Source organism: Clytia hemisphaerica, unplaced genomic scaffold (genome assembly GCF_902728285.1).
Source record: "Clytia hemisphaerica strain Z4C2 unplaced genomic scaffold, Clytia hemisphaerica genome assembly, whole genome shotgun sequence".
NCBI classification, from domain to species: Eukaryota; Metazoa; Cnidaria; class Hydrozoa; order Leptothecata; family Clytiidae; genus Clytia; species Clytia hemisphaerica.
The window spans coordinates 1,430,392-1,447,816 of record NW_027104433.1 but is presented as its reverse complement, the minus strand read 5'-3'; the positions used below and the strand labels follow the sequence as shown (position 1 = coordinate 1,447,816).

Sequence of the window (17,425 nt, the reverse complement as noted above, 5' to 3'; positions counted from 1 at the left end):
AAAGTCTATCGCTAGATTTCAATAAATGCAGTAATCAAAAACAAAAGAAACACTAGATGCAATCCGTCGTCATGATTGCGGCGCGTTCTAGGCGCGTTCTGGATGAGAAATAAGTGGCTTCACTTTTTCTTGCTTGAGAAAGGTTAGAGATTTTACTCTAGCCCTTCGGGCTTTAAACTCAATACCTAAACTTTGCCTTAAGGTAAGAATAGCATAAGAAGAATTTGGAGCTTGAGAGGTGCAAAATTAATAGGACAAGCCGAGCCTTCGTGGACAAAATTACGAGTACGAGAATTACCCTTACAGTGCAGAGAAAATTTTGCTAAATCTTGCAAAAACTCGATTCTTGGAGTGCATATTTTTATTCAGGTTAATTCAGGGCAAAAATAGTTGTATTCTCCAAGATTTTGGCAAAAATTCGTTTTTTTTCTCCGTAATTTAGGAGAACTAAAAAGTTACCCAGAAAGGAAAACACCCACAGTAGGTCACTTAGCTCGAGTCCCCCCCAGGAGAGTCTAACGAGAGCCATTGATTTAGCTATTGAAGATTTACAAGGAGAGGATAGTTAATTCCTTTTCTAGCAAAGACACGCATCTGAGGTTAAAGTTCACAGAATTTTTTTCGCTAAGTCAAATGCTTTGATAATAACAAAAAACATTCCTTAAAAATTTGTTTTCAAGTCAGCCCTTTCAAGTCGGACCGACATCTGTCAAATTACGTTCCGCAACAGTCATTTGCAGGTTTACAAAAATATGCGTGAACAAAGTTTTCTCCTCAACATTTTTAACTTCATATTTCAAAGTTGTCAATCCATTTTCATGCGAATCCAAAAAACCTTTTTCTGTTTTCTTCAACATTAAAATAGCTTTACCATTCCTAGCTTGTTTCTTATGTGTCAACATCGAATACCGCCCTTCGGTCATGGGCGGTCTATTAATTTTAACGCCACTATGACGTAACCGCCAATGCAGATCATCATCCTCAGAACCCCATCCCCAATACTTATTTGAATATCCGTTGACTTTTTTAAAATCGGCTTCCGTAAGTCCGACAACTCCACCAAAAGAGTACGGCGAAAAAGACCGGTAACCCCATACATCGATAGCTGGGCACATATACCGTGGACTGTCTTTACAACAATAATTATTCAACTCATTTTCTAGTAATAAATCAACATCGTGGAACACAAAACAAGAGAATTGGTTGCGTGAGAATCGTGTTATCGCTTCGTGAAAACCAACGTTGAAGAGTTTGGCACGGTTGAACGGGTGTGTATCGTTTTGTTCGATGACAAAAATACGGTAACCGATTTGTGAGCGGTGGAGTATGGGATGCATGTGACGTAAAAAGATCTTGAGTTGATTTTCGCGCGCTTTGTAAGGAATAATGATGGCGGTCGTACAGTTGGGTTTACACGTGGATGGTTTGTAGGATCCACCTCTTTGTAAGTTCTGTTTGAGATCTGATGACAGGTTCTCGTAAATTTGTTGGTAGGATGATGGAACTGTTCGATTTATTGCGATTCGACCATCTGGAAAATGAAATTATAACAAAAATTTGGAGAGATATGGGAAAAGAGTGTGGGAAGATTGAGAGATTTTTAAATATCTTAAGGGAAGAAATTTTGGTGGAAAGAAATTTGAATTTACAGGTCATTCGCCAAAATAAATTCTCGCCAAATTGCACAAAAATTTCTTCTTGCCGAAATTACATCTCTTAAGGTAGGCAGTGTTTGCGTCTTCTATCATAACAGAAAGTACAGTACGAGACTTACGAAGTAAAAAATAATTAGACCCTGAAAATCTCCTTCTTGAAGAAAATGGATTCCCAAAAAGTATATCAATGGACATAAAAAACAATACAAGTCACCAATCTCTCTGTAAAAAGTCTGAAAATCACAAAATTATCTACTTCAAACCAGAGACGGGAAAATCACCCGTTGAATTTAATCTGGAGAATTTTTCCTCACACGAACTTACCTTTTAGAATTGATTCTTTTCTTTGACACGATGGAAGTGCTTTGTTTTCAGGTTGTTGTTGTTGATGGTTTGTTGCTTTTTGTTCTTTTCTCAAGGTGGTCATGTCTGGAGGTCCAGATGTTTTTTTCGTTGTCGATAGACGTTGTGTTTCTTTCTGAGAGCTTTTGAAAGTAATCTTTTGCTCTGATTGTTCTAGTGACTTGGTTGTTTGGCTTATGGTGGTTGAATATCGAAGAGTTGTTGTTGGTTTCAAACCATCTGATGCTAATCCTAAGCTATTCAAAGTTGTACTGGTTTGTTTAATGTGTTGTTTTCGTGGAGGGTCGTTTAATATTCGATTTATTTCATTTTGTTGAAGATGTTTCGGTTGATTCATGTTTCTAAGTTGTCCATGATTTTGTGTGTTGGAATCTTGATGTTGCTGCTCTGTTCGCTGGTCGGATATGTCATAACTCTTTCGAAGATGACTGATTTCGACAACGCTTTTGGTTCGTTCAAAACGAGCAAAATCCTTCATCATGGTACAAAGTAAATGCTGGTAGTAATACATATTCAAAGTCACCAGTGAGATGGAAAAGAAAACGTAGAAGATCTTGATCGAAGTATACATGATGTTTCCTGTTCTATGTTTCAACTTTATCTTCAAGAACTCTTTGAAAATCAATGTAATTAAACGTATTAGTAGTACCAACCGCAGCATGAAGGTAGCGAGCATCCAGCTACGGTGCGCAAGGTTGTGGGTTCGATCCCCAGCCGGGTCATACCAAAGATTCCCAAAATGGTACTTGATGCCTCTCTGCTCTCAGCAATTAAAGAGACGGATCAAGGGTAAGTGGAGAAATCCAGGGAAAGGAGTGGCACCCTCCCCTACCTTCGGGTAGACAGCTATACGAAAAGGGAGCCTTTGGGTCGGCCTCGACTGCGGTCGCAAACTTACTTACTTACTTACTAGTACCGTGTTACACGGAAACAACTACATAGTGGAGTAATCAAAACAATTTTCAAATACACCCTTTTGACCGTAGTCGCACGCCACTTCATTATTTAATAACCCCTACTTAACTCGATCCAGTCTTTTTTACACCTTTTTCTTTAGTCTATAGGTGCGAAAAAAATACTGGGACGGTTTTAGCGTGGTAAAACGGACAAAAAATACTCGCGCGGCAATTGATGACTACTGTCAAAAAGGTGTATTACCATCACAGCACAGAAATTATCACGAATTTTGTTTTTCAAGGACACCACTGCAGGTTTAAATAAACTGCAAAACGTGTTAAACCTTGTAATTTCCACTACAATCAAGGTCATAATATTTGAGAAAAAAGGGAAGTTCACCGGGAAGAAACCACAATCGATTTGTAAGTGCTCTAAAGTATATTCGAAGGGTAGAGTTTTAACGGTAGACTTAAGACTTAAGATCCAAAAGTTCAAAAATAGTCCAATAAGGCTCAGCATATAGCAGAATATATGGAAGTGTGTCAACCCCACCCAAATTGAAATATTCGATAAAATTAAAGAGATAGCCCAAAATCGACTTTCTCGCTGGAACTTTAAATCTTGAAAAACGTCAAAATAACCAGAATTCTCAATATATTTCAACGATGATTGTAAGTCGTTTCTTCAAATGTCTTTGAAATTTTCTCACTGCGATGAAATTTTAAAACATTTAAAGCTTACCCGATATTCTCGATTTATAACAGTTTTCATTTATTTTGAATCAATCCTGAGACACTAAAAGAAACAACGAAAAAAAAGAGAAGATCTCTGTCGTTTCCAGGGAACGACTCACTTTTAAAGCAAACTTATTTTTCGAGCAAAGATGTGACATCTTCCGAAAATTTTGTAAACAAAGTAAAACTGTTAAATTGCGAATATGAAAGCTGTGATTTCGTGAAAATTAACTAGATATCTGTTTATTGGTGTCTTTTTAGACTTTTAGACTGGGAGTTGTGAAAAATTATTTGGAAAGATTAACAATTGGCTAAATTAGAGAAATGAAGATGCATCTTCGAGGGTGTGTTACTTAATTTTTACCACTTTTATAATTGACGACATCATAACATTGAATTCCTCGAGACTTTCTTACCCTATTTTCTACAAATTTTGACCCAAGATTATTCCCTCAGTTAAGGAACAAATGTTTTTATTCAAAATTTGATGATGTCAAAAATCATTCTATAGCGGGATTAAAACTTTCAGAAAAAAAGGATTTGTAAGAATTTGTAAATTTCAATTTCTGAGACGACCTTTTTTGGCAAAGTTTTGGTAACGATTCTTCCAAATTATAATTTTTTTTTTCAAATAATAAATTATGACTAATAAAATTCTATAAATATACATGAAAAAATTCCGATAAAATTCCTACAAATTCTTTAAAACGCACATTGCGTCACTAAGCAGGTAGAGTTAACCGAAAGACCCAACTCAAAACAGATTGATATACTTTGAACAAGAAACTTTCGCGGAAATTTCAGTCAAATTTACGAAAATCCGAAAAAAAAGATATTTGTTAAAACTTTACTCATCGCTGTGATATCATCTCATAAACAACTAAAAGAAGTATTCATTGAATAAATATACACAAGGTAAGGATGTGAAACAAGAAAACTTTAGCTCATTCTAAATTATTGAGAAAAAAAATCAAAGTCTGTCCAGATATAATTGGCAGTGGAAACAAGAATGCCTGTAACTTTTGATAGTCAAATATAATTATGGAAATTTTTTTTGCTTGTTTTAGAGAATCAAAAGCGCTATATTTGAATGTATTTTTGGTTGAAAAATTCGCGATTTTTAGTGGTTAAATTTGCGATTGGAAAAATTGAGCTTTTTTTCTACTTATGCTATAACGTTCATTTTTACACCAGTGGTAGTTCAACCTTAGGTTAAGAAGTTTGTTAAATTTCAAGGCAAACAGGAAAGTCCTTCGGAAGATATGGGACCCGAAATACCCCTTGGTAGCACTTTTCTGTGAAATATCAAATCTCCAACTTATTACTAAAAAAATACATTCAAATATAGCACTTTTGATTCTCTAAAACAAGCAAAAAAAAATTCCATAATTATATTTGACTATCAAAAGTTACAGGCATTCTTGTTTCCACTGCCAATTATATCTGGACAGACTTTAGTAAAAAACAGGAAAAATAGAAGAAAATTTAACTATTATAACAGGGACAATAAAAATTTAAATTTAACAAAACTCCACTTTTTCATCCTTGCTCAGATCTAAACAGACTAAAAATACCAATACACGCTTTTTTATAAGACTGGTGTTTTTTCATTTCATCATAGATATTCTTAACTTTTTTAGGAAAATCATCCTAAAATATTCTTACGTTATTCTTAGGTTAAGATCGAAATTTAACCTAAATTCAACATGCAATACACGCCTAGAGAATATTGAGCGGTACTGGGTATCATTGGTATTCTTACCATATTCTCAATTTTTTAGTCATTTTTATGATGAAGTGTATTCTTATAAAAAAAGCGTGTAAGTTCATTGTAAGGTGCTCAATATCAAAGTTTCACTGACTGTCCGTCACTATCAGGTTACACTACTGGACAAAGTCATACATGACAAACCCTGAATTTTGAAGTGTTCGTATAACTGAATGAGAGGAAAAAAGAATTACATATTATCCCACGTATTCATAATATGAACCATTGCAATGTCTTCCACGGACCCAACAGCTGATTGGTTGAAAGTGATGTATTGATTGTTTTTACGTCACATGCAACAAATCAACTGTTCGATCCGTGATGTAATGCCAGAAAATATTGCAATGGTGCATACCATGTATATTCTAACTCCAAAACGTGCATTATTCGAACGTGAAAGTGTAAAAGCATATCCAGCGATGTAAATACACTTTCTCGATCGTCTTGGTTGAAAGCATTTGTAAGATCAACTTTCTATGAGCAAATAGCTCTATAATTTCTTCACAGCATTGTCCATGTTAATACCATTGTTCGTCTTATATGTAATCATTCATGTAAAGACATTCACGACATGTTTTATACATAATCACCCCAAAAAAGGCCCGGCATTTTGCCACCAGTTTATTGTTTCAATTCAAAACTAGTTGCAAACACAGTAGCGTAAACAGGAGGGGCGCAAAATTTGTGTAGGAGAGCAGATTTTTATGACAATGTAATTATCTATTCATAATATAAAATGATAATAAGAGTGTCATAAAAATCTGCTCTCCTACACAAATTTAGCGCCCCTACTGTCTACGCTACTGAAACACCCAATCTTTCTTGGAACATTACGTCATGAATATCACGAATTGCGCTTCATCGAGACACATTTACTTTTGTGATCAAGATAATGATTCCTTGATCTCACCACCATCACCAACACCATGGGTATCCATCTCAGTAAACCCCAGGGTACACTATCATTTTCAAAATGCAGATACAAAAATCATCTATGAGATATTCTTTTGATCGTATTGTTGAAGAAGTTTCTTCATGATTGTATAAACCGGTGACAAATCCGTTTGCCCGTCCGCTTCCATTTTTGCCGCGTAAGAATCGATGGTTTTTCTGAACAAAAAAATTTGCGTACGATTTGTTTTATAAAATATCCCATCATGGACCATCACTTCAGGATTGCTCCCAAAGGGATAGAGAATGGTGTGATATTTCGGGAAATTCGCGATCGTTATCGATTTTTGGGTTGAAGGCGATGAAATGAGTGACTGTAAGCAGTAGCGTGGTGGGTCGATAAAAATTCGGGCAAAATGGGGAGGCAAATTTCGAACATTATGATTTTGGCGCCCCTGGTATTTTCTCTCTTTTTGGCCGAAAACTGCCATATCTAAGGTGTAAAAGAACAAAGGGGTGCCGTAATTAGTAGTCAGAATGGTCTTTTTGTGCCCTTTGTAATTTTGCACCTCCAAAAAAAGCTACTGACTGTAAGTTATTTGTTTATATGTAGCAACAATGTGGGTAGCGAGGATAAATTTTGACCATTTCAGGGTCACGCAAAGGCGTCATCATGTGGGAAGGAAACTGCTTTTTGTTCTACCTTTTGTTTTTTTAGCACTTATATACCAACTATACCAAAAGTTTCTTTAGTTGAAGAACGATGAGCATTAGGAGCCTCATTGCATACTCTAGCTCGTATCGTAAATGATAATGTTCTTTTATTTATAAACATAACGAGTTTAGCCAGAGTGGAATTTAGGCTTTGAAACAATAGATCTTTTGTTGCAGAACTACATTATCGAAACTCCAGCCTGGGTTATGGTTGAGAAAAGAGCATTCTTTTCTTATCAAAAAAAGAAAAACGGGCCAGAACTCTTTCTATTGGAAGAATTCACAACCGAATAAGTCATTTTCATTGTCGCAATGAATCATGAGTAATAAGGACTCTTGAACTGATGATGATTCCCAAGATACATTTCGAGTGTGAAATAACGAATGACAAACCTCAACAAGTTGATTCGTTCACTTTCTTCGTTGTGCTCATCCAACCAATCACTGTACTGTGTCACCGTCCAACCAGAAAACTAAAATTGGAAAACATCTATCGTAATCAACTGATTTGGAAGGTTGGTACACTCGAGTTTACTAGCCAGTTTATGTATTCGAGATAAATCGAGGGAGACGGTATAAAGCAAAATTGACATGTCTCCAAAATCACCGTCCACTTTGCTCGACGACGGTAAAAACACCAAAATACCGTCGTCTGTTTAGGTGAGCAAAGGCGATATAGAGCCATACATCAACTATCGACTTTGTTTTGTATCGATTTCACTTACCGTAGCCCTCGATATCCTCCGATACATAAACTCGGTACTATCTCTGTTTGAGCAGGTGGCGAATTTCGCCAGTCAAAGTCACGGAAAAATTACAATTTGCCAGTCTAAAAATTAGCTTTGCCACCTCAAGTACATTTTCACGCTAATCAATAAACTGGGCTTGCTAGGAATTTACCGACCTAGAATCTAAAGAAACGAAGCAAAACCTCTGCTCAGATCAAAACAGGTAATATTGGCACAAAACAATCAAACTTACCGTATGAGGTGAGATGAATTGACTTGGTGCTTGTGAGAAGAGAAAGTGAAGAACGGTACTGAAGGTCAAACTTTCACCAAGGTTTGGATTGCTTGGAATGTCGTTCAACGTTTGAAATAATAATGGTCTGTGGAAAAGAGGAATGATGAGAGAGTTTATTCAAAAAATGAAGAAAATTGTACTATTTGTGATCATAGATTTATAAAGCCCGAACGGCTAGATGTCGTGCTTTTGCTGAAAAGTGTGATATTACAATAGAATTTCAGCGCTTAACCAATCAGAAGCTTAGCAATATTTTTAACGATATTCACTTTTTTTCTTGGAAGAGCTTAAAGCACTCCATCTAGCCCTTCGGGCTTTATAAATCTATGTTCATGATATGCAACGATATATTGGTAATTTAAAACTCCTCCTCGTCAAGAAATAGCAACGTTGAATATTCTTGTGAATCTTTCCTCCTTGATCCATTCACTTTGTGTGAAATCTTTTGTGCTACCATGTTAGAGTTAGAGTATAAGGCCATTTCACAGTCGAAATGGATCATGGGTAATCAGGGCCGATTGCTTACCGATAACGGTTTTCCGTTGGTTAGACGCAAAAATAAGTCGTCATTAGCACGCAGTGCTCCTGATTACCCATTATGCTTTGCGACTATGAATTGGGCTATTAAAATAACTCCCTCGAGAGTGGTTTCCAAATGGCATAAGGCGCTCACTTTTCAAGCGGGGAAATTTTTAAAAGTGATATGAAAAGTGTGCGAGAAATAAAAGCAAAACAAAAAATTAACAAAAACTCTCCCTGAAAACTATAATTATACCTAAACGCTCTCTATTGCTTGTACTCATGTCCGAGGTTTTAGAAAGGAAGAAAGATGAGAATGTGGATTTTTCTAAAGCTAAATAAATTCTCTATAAAAGGGATTTGATGAGCTTAGCTTTCTCTCCCTGAAAACTAATCAAACCTAAACGCTCTGTATTGTTTGTACTCATGTCCGAGATCTTCAAAACGTTTGCAAAGCGGTGTGACCGCAAATTCCAATTGCGTCATGTCTGCTGCCATCTTGAGTTTGCCTCCTTCTGATAGTTGCCTTGTCAGACATGCGTAGCGCACAAATAATTGAAGCACGCGAGATGTGAGAACCTTAAGCCTGGAAGGTAGAAAAATTATATACTTAATACACCTTTTCGATCGTAGCCGCCAATTGCCGCGCGGGCATTTTTTTGTCCGTTTTACCACCCAAAAACCGTCTCAGTCTTTTTGTTCGCACCCTATAGACAATAGAAAAGTTGTCAGAAAAGGATTGCGTCGAGTTTAGGGGAAAAATACCCGCGCGGTAATTGACGGCTACGGTCGAAAAGGTGTATTGCATATCGTCTTAAAGATGTATAGTCAAATAGGTATTTTCATAAATCATTTGGAGTGCAAAGACTGCCTCCTTTTGAAACCATTACCAAGATGATTATGTCCCTTGAATGTTCAAGTGTTACTATTATAAATAAAGTAAACTTCTTATGAACTCCTTTGGGAATCAGTTACCATAGCAATATTATAAATATAAGGTAGGCGTTGCTCTTGACGTAATTTATGAAAAGGTCTATAATGGATGGAAGAATCTGGAAATAGCTTTCGTGTAAAGTGCAAAATGTACCTCTAGTATGAAGAAATGAAAGTATATGCTTTAAAAATTATGTGATTTAAGAAACACGATTTTTTTTTATTCTCAACCGAAAATCTCATTTTGATCAACAAGAGGGATAAAATTCCCTTCCAAATAGATTAAGATTGAGAAGGAGAAAGATTTACAGTTTGAAGTTTTGTTATTTCTGCTATTTTTATAAAAGTACCTTATCGGCCGATTATTAGTTGACCCTAATTTTATTTCATCTCGTCAAAATTTAGTCATTAAGGGCCGACTAATATATAATGATAGCGGACAAAATAATGAATTGTAGCGGACGTAATGATATGGTATTCAAAAAAGTTGGTTAAGGAAAGCTTAATTATAAACTTTTAATTTAGCCTAAATTTTTAGTCGGTCCAAATTTTAGTCGGCCCAAATTTTTAGTCGGCCCTAATTTTAGTCACCAAGTCAAGATTTAGTCACTTAGGACCGACTAAGTTTTGGCAGATAAGGTAGATCGATATGCGAAAGGAATCTGCTCAACAGAATCCAAGATCTGCTTCCTTAATGGCGGATTTTCCTTAATCGTAAAATTTGAAGAAAAAGCTAAAAAAAACCTCTTATTTCATATGTTATTACCTTTCTAACAAGAAGTCTGTGCATGTGTACAACGATAGGTAGTCTGATTGGATTGAACTGATGAAATTCTGGAGAAAAAAAAAATTTAAAAGAAATGTAAATGTATGTTTGCTGGGTCAAGCTTGCTAATACAAAAATTTTCTATTAGCAGATTCATATAAAAAGTCATTTGACTCTGATGGAATATATTCTGTAGTATTCTATAAGTGTTCTATACAAGTGTGGCGGAAATATTGGGGTCACTCCTAGAGGAACTAAAGTGCATGGCATGAACATAAAATGCTGACTGGGTAGCATCCTTAAAGCTCTGATTGGCTGAGACATGCAAAGGTTACCTTATACTCTGGACATTTTGAAAAATATGCTTATGTGTGCAATATTCAGTCAATCAGAGCTTTACTTGATGTTTTTTCGTGACTTTTTTATATGAATATGCTAATAGGAAATACGTGTATTCTTAACTCTGCAGGTTAGACATAATAGTGAAAATAATAACGTAGTACGATGGGCGTGGGTCAACCCGGTTCTTTATTTAGGTTATTTACTGCGTGGGATGAGCTTTCACGAACTGAGTTTTCATATTGGCAATCTTTTCATGAGCCTTTATTTTCATTGTCGCATTGCATTGTGGAACAATTGAATTATGATGCCAATAATGCATTTGGTTTACTGTTTCAGTTTTTCAGTTTAACTAAGAAGGAAAAAGTAGAATATTCTTCTACTTAAGTTTTTCATCAGACAGTTCACGGCATTTCTCGATCGCAGTCTACTTATATTGGACGATTCTGTCAGAGATTCTCGGGGGGGGGGGGGGGAGTTTCGCGAATTTCGTGCAAAAAGTTATTTCCGCGAAAAAGTAGAATATTCTTCTACTTAAGTTTTTCATCAGACAGTTCACGGCATTTCTCGATCGAGGTCTACTTATATTGGACGATTCTGTCAGAGATTCTCGGGGGGGGGGAGTTTCGCGAATTTCGTGCAAAAAGTTATTTCCGCGAAATATTCTGAAAACTAAATTCGCGAAAGTTTATTCTCGCGAAAAAATACTTTTCCTAAAAATCTACCTTTTGTCATGATATTTTGTTTAAAGCAATTTAAATTTCCGAATTTCGTGCAAAAAGTTATTTCCGCGAAATATTCTGAAAACTAAATTCGCGAAAGTTTATTCTCGCGAAAAAATACTTTTCCTAAAAATCTACCTTTTGTCATGATATTTTGTTTAAAGCAATTTAAACAGGCATTTTGAGCCTTTTGACACCCATTTTAGGTTGATGGAAGTGGAAAAAGTCAGGTTTCATCCTTCTGTTTCACAAAAATCTTGGATAAAAACAAAGAAAAGTTAATGAGAATCACGAAAGTTTTTTCTCGCAAAATATTTTGAAAAGCTGAATTCGCGAAAGTTGATTCTCGCGAAATTCAAAGTCTCAGAAACTTGCCCGTTCCATTTCTTACCACGAAAATTTCTGGAAACTACAATTGGCCAAGCTATATGTCATTCTGGAGAACGCAGTTTCCACTAACGAAAAAGAGCTTTGTTATAAATCTTCTTAGAAAACGTCCAGGTCAGTGTTATCTTTTCCGCGTGTGCAGCCTAGGTATAACTACGTTGAACAAAATATTTCGAGATCTCGTTTAGTAGAGTACTCTTCAGGCTTTAGATAAACCTTAGCAAAGAGCGATGACCAAGTGGTCTAGGGTGTCAGCGTATCAACCAGGGGTTCGCGGTTCGAATCCCTACTCCTTCCAATGTTCCGTTCAGTTCATAGATAGCCGAGCCAGTAGGCCGTGGACCCCGTGAAAACGATCGAATGACTGTCTAAAATATCGACTCTATCGACTCTAACTAGCACATAGATAGAACAGGTCGACTACAGCGCCTAAGGTTATGGATCAGATTCCCAAGCCAGGTCATACCGAATATTTAAGACGGTACACAATGCTGTCTCTTCGCTTGATATTAAGTAGCTAAAGAGAATTGTAATGGCCAAGTGAAAAAATCCAGGACAGGGACGGGATCTATCATTGATTTGAAAGCCCCAAAGAGATAGGATAGATAGATCTATAAAATTATTTATTTCCCATCCAAACACGCGACCCGTTTGTTTCTCAAACAAAATTTCTAAAAAAATTCAGGGCAAACTTAGGCTTCACTTTTTTTTGATTGAGAAAGATTGAAGATTTTTCTTTAACCCCTTCGGAGCTTCACAAACCCAGTGAATCCTACCTTATCGGAGAAAACTTCGTCGGGGAAAAATTCGTCACTTGCTGGTAGTTGGTAAATGCATTAAGGCCGGGGAAAATTTTCGTCGGGGAAAAATATTCGGCACTTGGCCGAAATTTCGTCACTTTTCCCCGACGAAGTTTTCTCCGATAAGGTATTCCTTGCAAGAAACTTGAGTTACCGTGGTTGATGTTTTGCAGAAGTACGTCGACGTCGTTTAGGTTTTATTTTAATCGAATAAAACGTGCGAATCTCTTTACTTCGTAGAATGAAAATGATAGAATTGAAAATAGTATTTAGAAGAGTGGACAATGATGCTACGTCTGATGTTCGTAATTTCAATAAAGTCAACCTGGCGACATCTTTGGCCTGCATATAAAGATAAGCGAAGGAACCACCTTGCGCGAACATACAAACAAACGAGAATGCAATGATCATCAACATTGTATTAGCAGATTTCTTTTGTATTTCCAATCGTCTTTTGACGTTTGCTGATAGCTCTGAATCCTTGGATTTTTGACGGATGGTATTGAGAGATAATAACAGGAAGACTAGGATAGCACAATTTAATGATGAGAAAATAAAAAATGAAGCAAAAACCAAATTAGTAGCTTTTCCTTTGTCCAATCCGTGGGCATGAAGGTAAGTAACTGAGCAAAGCAAAATGCAAGAAAGAACGAATTGTGTTGCTACTATTTTAAAGATATTCTCACCACGGCTCTTGTTCATTGGCCTTTGGATGGCTCTATACCTCAAAACAGAAACGATGAGAGTTATAGAAGAGTTATGAAATGCTACAGATGATTGAAGGGAGATAATAATTGCATTGTAAACGCAACCCCATTCATACATTCTGTTGATTGCAACGAATGGCAAAACGCAACATCCTCCAAAAAGGTCTGTAGCTGACAGATAAATTAAAAGTTTCTGGATATATGAAAGCTTTCGGTTTGTTCTCCGTAATCCGTGAATGAAACATGTATTAGATATAATATTGAATACTGCTAATACCACACATGATATAACATAATATAACTTGAAACGACTTGTACTACGCTCCTCCGAGATGAATTTGATTTCTTCAGGTGAATTCAAACGAAACATTTTGGAAAGACATCGAAATTGCATGTTTACTGAATCCTTTTGTGAAAAAGAACGATTAGTTTTGTTGGAAACAGACTTTATAGTTATTTGACTTAAAATACTTTATTCCATCGTCTACTCCAAATTATCTTCTCAACGAATATGTATTCTGCACGACAAAACTATATTAAACTTATTTTTTTGAAAATGTTCGTTTATTTTATAGAAACTTAGCATTTAACCTCAAGCTGAGATCCTGATTTCATTTAGAAATAGTAAATTATTTTTTTCAATTGAAGTTTTTATTACCCTTTTTGATTTCAAAACTTCAGACTTCCTCAAACACCTCTTCGATCCTTTTATTCACAATAATTGGAAATACATTTTTACATACTATGAAATACTAAAGTTCTATCTATTTATACTAAAGGTTATACCAGTTCTAGAGAAATTTCGATTTTTACATCATTTCTCAAACAATATATATCAATAGAAACGGAATGTAAACGAGGCTACATTTGATGAAATAAATAACAAAGGGATAAGGTTGGAAAACACGTAGTCGGGTAGAAATAGGGCTTGACCTTGAAAAAAATTTCGCGCAAGCTTGCTAGGTACCGTAAGAAGCAGAATTTTATTAGGAATTTTATTACGGTATGGTATCTCACCAAAACTTTGCCCAAAAGGCCTCACCGTGAGGCTCTGAGAATGTTCATCCTTGTAAAATTCAACTTCTAACGGTACCTACAATCAGTAATCAGTGCCATAATATATTGGCACTTTTGGCTAATTTACCATTTTTCGAAAATTCGAGTTCGAGCGAGAATGTTAATTTTTAGGCCTTTAACTTGATTTCATCGATTATTTCGATCTGGGAGGGATTTATTGGTTTCTAGGCTATATTTCAAGCCCTACTGGACCATTTTTGAGCTTATGGATCCTCAGATCCTAAGGTCCTAAATGTTAAGTTTAGCGTTAAAACTCTACCCTTCGAACCTACTTTAGAGCACTTACAAATCGATTGTGGTTTCAAAACACCCTAGTGAATTTCCCTTTTGTGCCAAATATTTTGTCACTGATTGTAGCAAGCTTGTGCGGAACTTTTTTCAAGGTTCGCCCGTTTCGTCATATTTCTACAAGACTAAGGATTTTTAGACAATCACAAACATATTTTTTCCAGATAATCAATAATCAGTAATGACACATCATAGCTTTTTCCCTAAGTCACTGAAAGAGGAAAATCATCTTTAGAATAGCAACCTCGTACAAAAGAATCAGTGCCGTAGGAAGCATTTGGATAAGGAGGGGGCTGGATTTAGTGACATTAGTTGGGGTAGGATTTTGAAAATTTGTTTGAGGAAAGGAAGTTCTAAGAAAAGAAATTTTGTATGGAGAATAAAAATAGAATGAAAAATCAATACACGCTTTTTTTTATAAGAATACACTTTATAAGAATGTCCATGATGAAAATGGCCAAAAAATTAAGAATATGCTAGGAATATCACCATCATGGAATTTTGAGACGTATGTACTAAATGTTAAATCTAGTCTGAATTAGGATCGTAGGATCCTAACCTAAGAATGCTGTAAGAATATTTTAGGATGATTTTCCTAAAAAAGTTAAGAATATCCATGATGAAATGGATTTACACCATTCTTATAAAAAAAAAGAAGCGTGTAATTAAACTCCGGTTAAGGAGTTTCTTAAAATCAGTGTTTTTCATTTGTAATTGTGCGTAAATCCGATTAATCGCGATAGTCGGGTTCAATTTCCCGATCTTTCTGGTTTGATTTCTCGATTTAATTTGCGTTTGCGCTCGCACTTAGTAGGATATACTCTTTTAAATTTTATGTTGGATATATTGAGAAAGGCTGACCACGATAAAGATGTTTGCATGGTTCGCTATTCAAAAATGACAACTACCGTAGTTTACAGCCGTCATTACGGTTGTTTTATTTTATCATAAATAAAGAACCATTTTTCACTTAATCGACGCGATTATAGAAGGCCAAAACGTTACAACTATCCCTATATTTTTCATTCACACATTAAAAAAGTTTATTTGTTATTATTTGAACTTAGGCGAGACCAATTTAATTTGTTGTTCTACGGGCGCGACCGACCCAGCATTTGCTACAAACGAAAAAATAATAATATTGAATTTCCTATGCCACAAATTTCTAATACTAGTCCATTTAAAAAATTTACACTTAAAAAAAGTTGAAACGAATCTAGAATCATGAAATCTATGCACGAAAGATTTTATTACAAACTCCATCAAAGATAAATGATGAAATTCTAACCAAGATTATTTGAAAATATTACTTAAAGCTAATTTCCTTCCTTGATTAATGAAAGTCTTATTTTTATTTTACCGACCCACCGACTCATATTTTGTCAACGATCTGCCCGAACAGAACAACAAATTAAATTGGTCTTGCCGTAGTTAAAATAAGGGAAAAGGGTGAACGGTGTACTGTACCTGTATATCAGTGACGTAATTCGAACATGATTGGACTTCTTGTGTCTCATGGAACGATTGTGCGGAGCTAAAGAGGGAGAAGAAAGTGTGATTTTACTGGTTTTAACAAGAGAATAAATCGAAAGGCCTCGATGGCCAAAATATCATGAACAATCGAAAACATACATTTTAAGGCTTCTCGGACTCTAAAACACTCTAATACACCCGATTTCTTAGGAAATCGAGAAAAAATACTCACAAAAAAAAAAAACATTTGTTTTTTTACATTATTTCCTTGATCTCCAAAAATATTGGTTCAAATAAATTTGATTGTCCTTATGAAAAAATTTGACTGTCTTTATAAAAAAATTCGACTGCCCTTATAAATAAAAACATTATAGATAGAAAAGTTTTGGGTCAATGTAAAAGCTCTCCTTTGACTAGATACAGATAAACACAGACGGTTTGTTGAGCTATATGACGCTCGCCTCGCTATTTTGTTTACATTTAAGATCTCTTAGAGCTGAAAGTTCGCTTCTACGAATTTACCTTACTGTGTTTCCTAGAACTATTCCTTCATCGTGAGTATACAAGATTCAACACGGCTCAATCGGGTTTAATTGAATGGCTTACAAGTATGTTGAATTCAAAGGGATAACATCGAATAGAGAAATTATATCAAATATTTCATCGTGACAAGTACAATACCTTAACTAAGCAAAGGAATAAAGAATTTCTATTTAAATCTCAAATTCTGTCAGGTCCGTAGTCAGGGTGTCTACGGAGTTTTTTTTCATCATTTTCAAGGTTTTCAAGGTTTTATTGGTGATATTTTAGCGATTTTTCAAGGTTTTTCGGACCGGGTATTTTTAAGGTCTTTCAGAACTCAAACAGATTTTTAAATAGTACGATATCACCGTTCTTGACGAGGCTATTACCAGAATTTGGTCCATAAAAAATGATTACCAGCATTTGGTCCATAGAAAATTTTGGGAGCTTTAGCATCGACCAAAACTTCAGTAAGGACCCAAGCCAAAACAAGAGTAACTATACTGTCACAACCATGCCTTTTCCAGGTTTTCAAGGAATTCTTTCATATTACATTCACTTTCAAGGTTTTCAAGGTTGCTTAGTTCAATTTCAAGGTTTTTAAGGTTTTTAAGGTTTTCAAGGTCCCTGGTAGTCTGAACCACAGATCTCTACAAAACCGGAAAGTAATATTTAAGGCTATAAGGAGCACCAATCCATTAGTAGACGACAGCAACATATCAGATCCGCTAATCTGTAGAAAAAATTTGACGTCAATACCACTACATTGAGCTTTAACAATCTGTTCCTCTTTAGAATCCTGCATTGTAACACGCATGCGTAATTTGTCGTCCTTTTGAACCACATG

The 17,425-nt window shown here is 35.6% G+C and overlaps 2 protein-coding genes across 2 annotated transcripts in view; both read right to left on the bottom strand.

Moving 5' to 3' along the window:
• Window positions 1-595: 595 nt before the first annotated feature.
• Window positions 596-2,777, bottom strand: LOC136820715 (beta-1,4-galactosyltransferase 2-like). Its single transcript, XM_067076932.1, has 2 exons — window positions 1,980-2,777; window positions 596-1,531 (listed from the first exon to the last, which is right to left on the bottom strand). Exons 1-2 carry the CDS (start codon window positions 2,692-2,694, stop codon window positions 690-692), a joined length of 1,557 nt encoding a protein of 518 aa, XP_066933033.1. The 5' UTR covers window positions 2,695-2,777; the 3' UTR covers window positions 596-689.
• A 3,410-nt stretch (window positions 2,778-6,187) lies between these two features.
• LOC136820703 (conserved oligomeric Golgi complex subunit 5-like) overlaps window positions 6,188-17,425 on the bottom strand; it is a 64,289-nt gene continuing 53,051 nt past the window's right edge. Inside the window, exons 18-23 of the mRNA XM_067076915.1 lie at window positions 16,051-16,117; window positions 10,264-10,331; window positions 8,965-9,150; window positions 8,004-8,130; window positions 7,416-7,495; window positions 6,188-6,527 (exon numbers count right to left, since the gene is read on the bottom strand). Of these exons, the coding sequence (XP_066933016.1) occupies window positions 6,410-6,527; window positions 7,416-7,495; window positions 8,004-8,130; window positions 8,965-9,150; window positions 10,264-10,331; window positions 16,051-16,117 (646 nt within the window). The 3' untranslated portion in view covers window positions 6,188-6,409. The remainder of the gene's footprint in view (window positions 6,528-7,415; window positions 7,496-8,003; window positions 8,131-8,964; window positions 9,151-10,263; window positions 10,332-16,050; window positions 16,118-17,425) is intronic.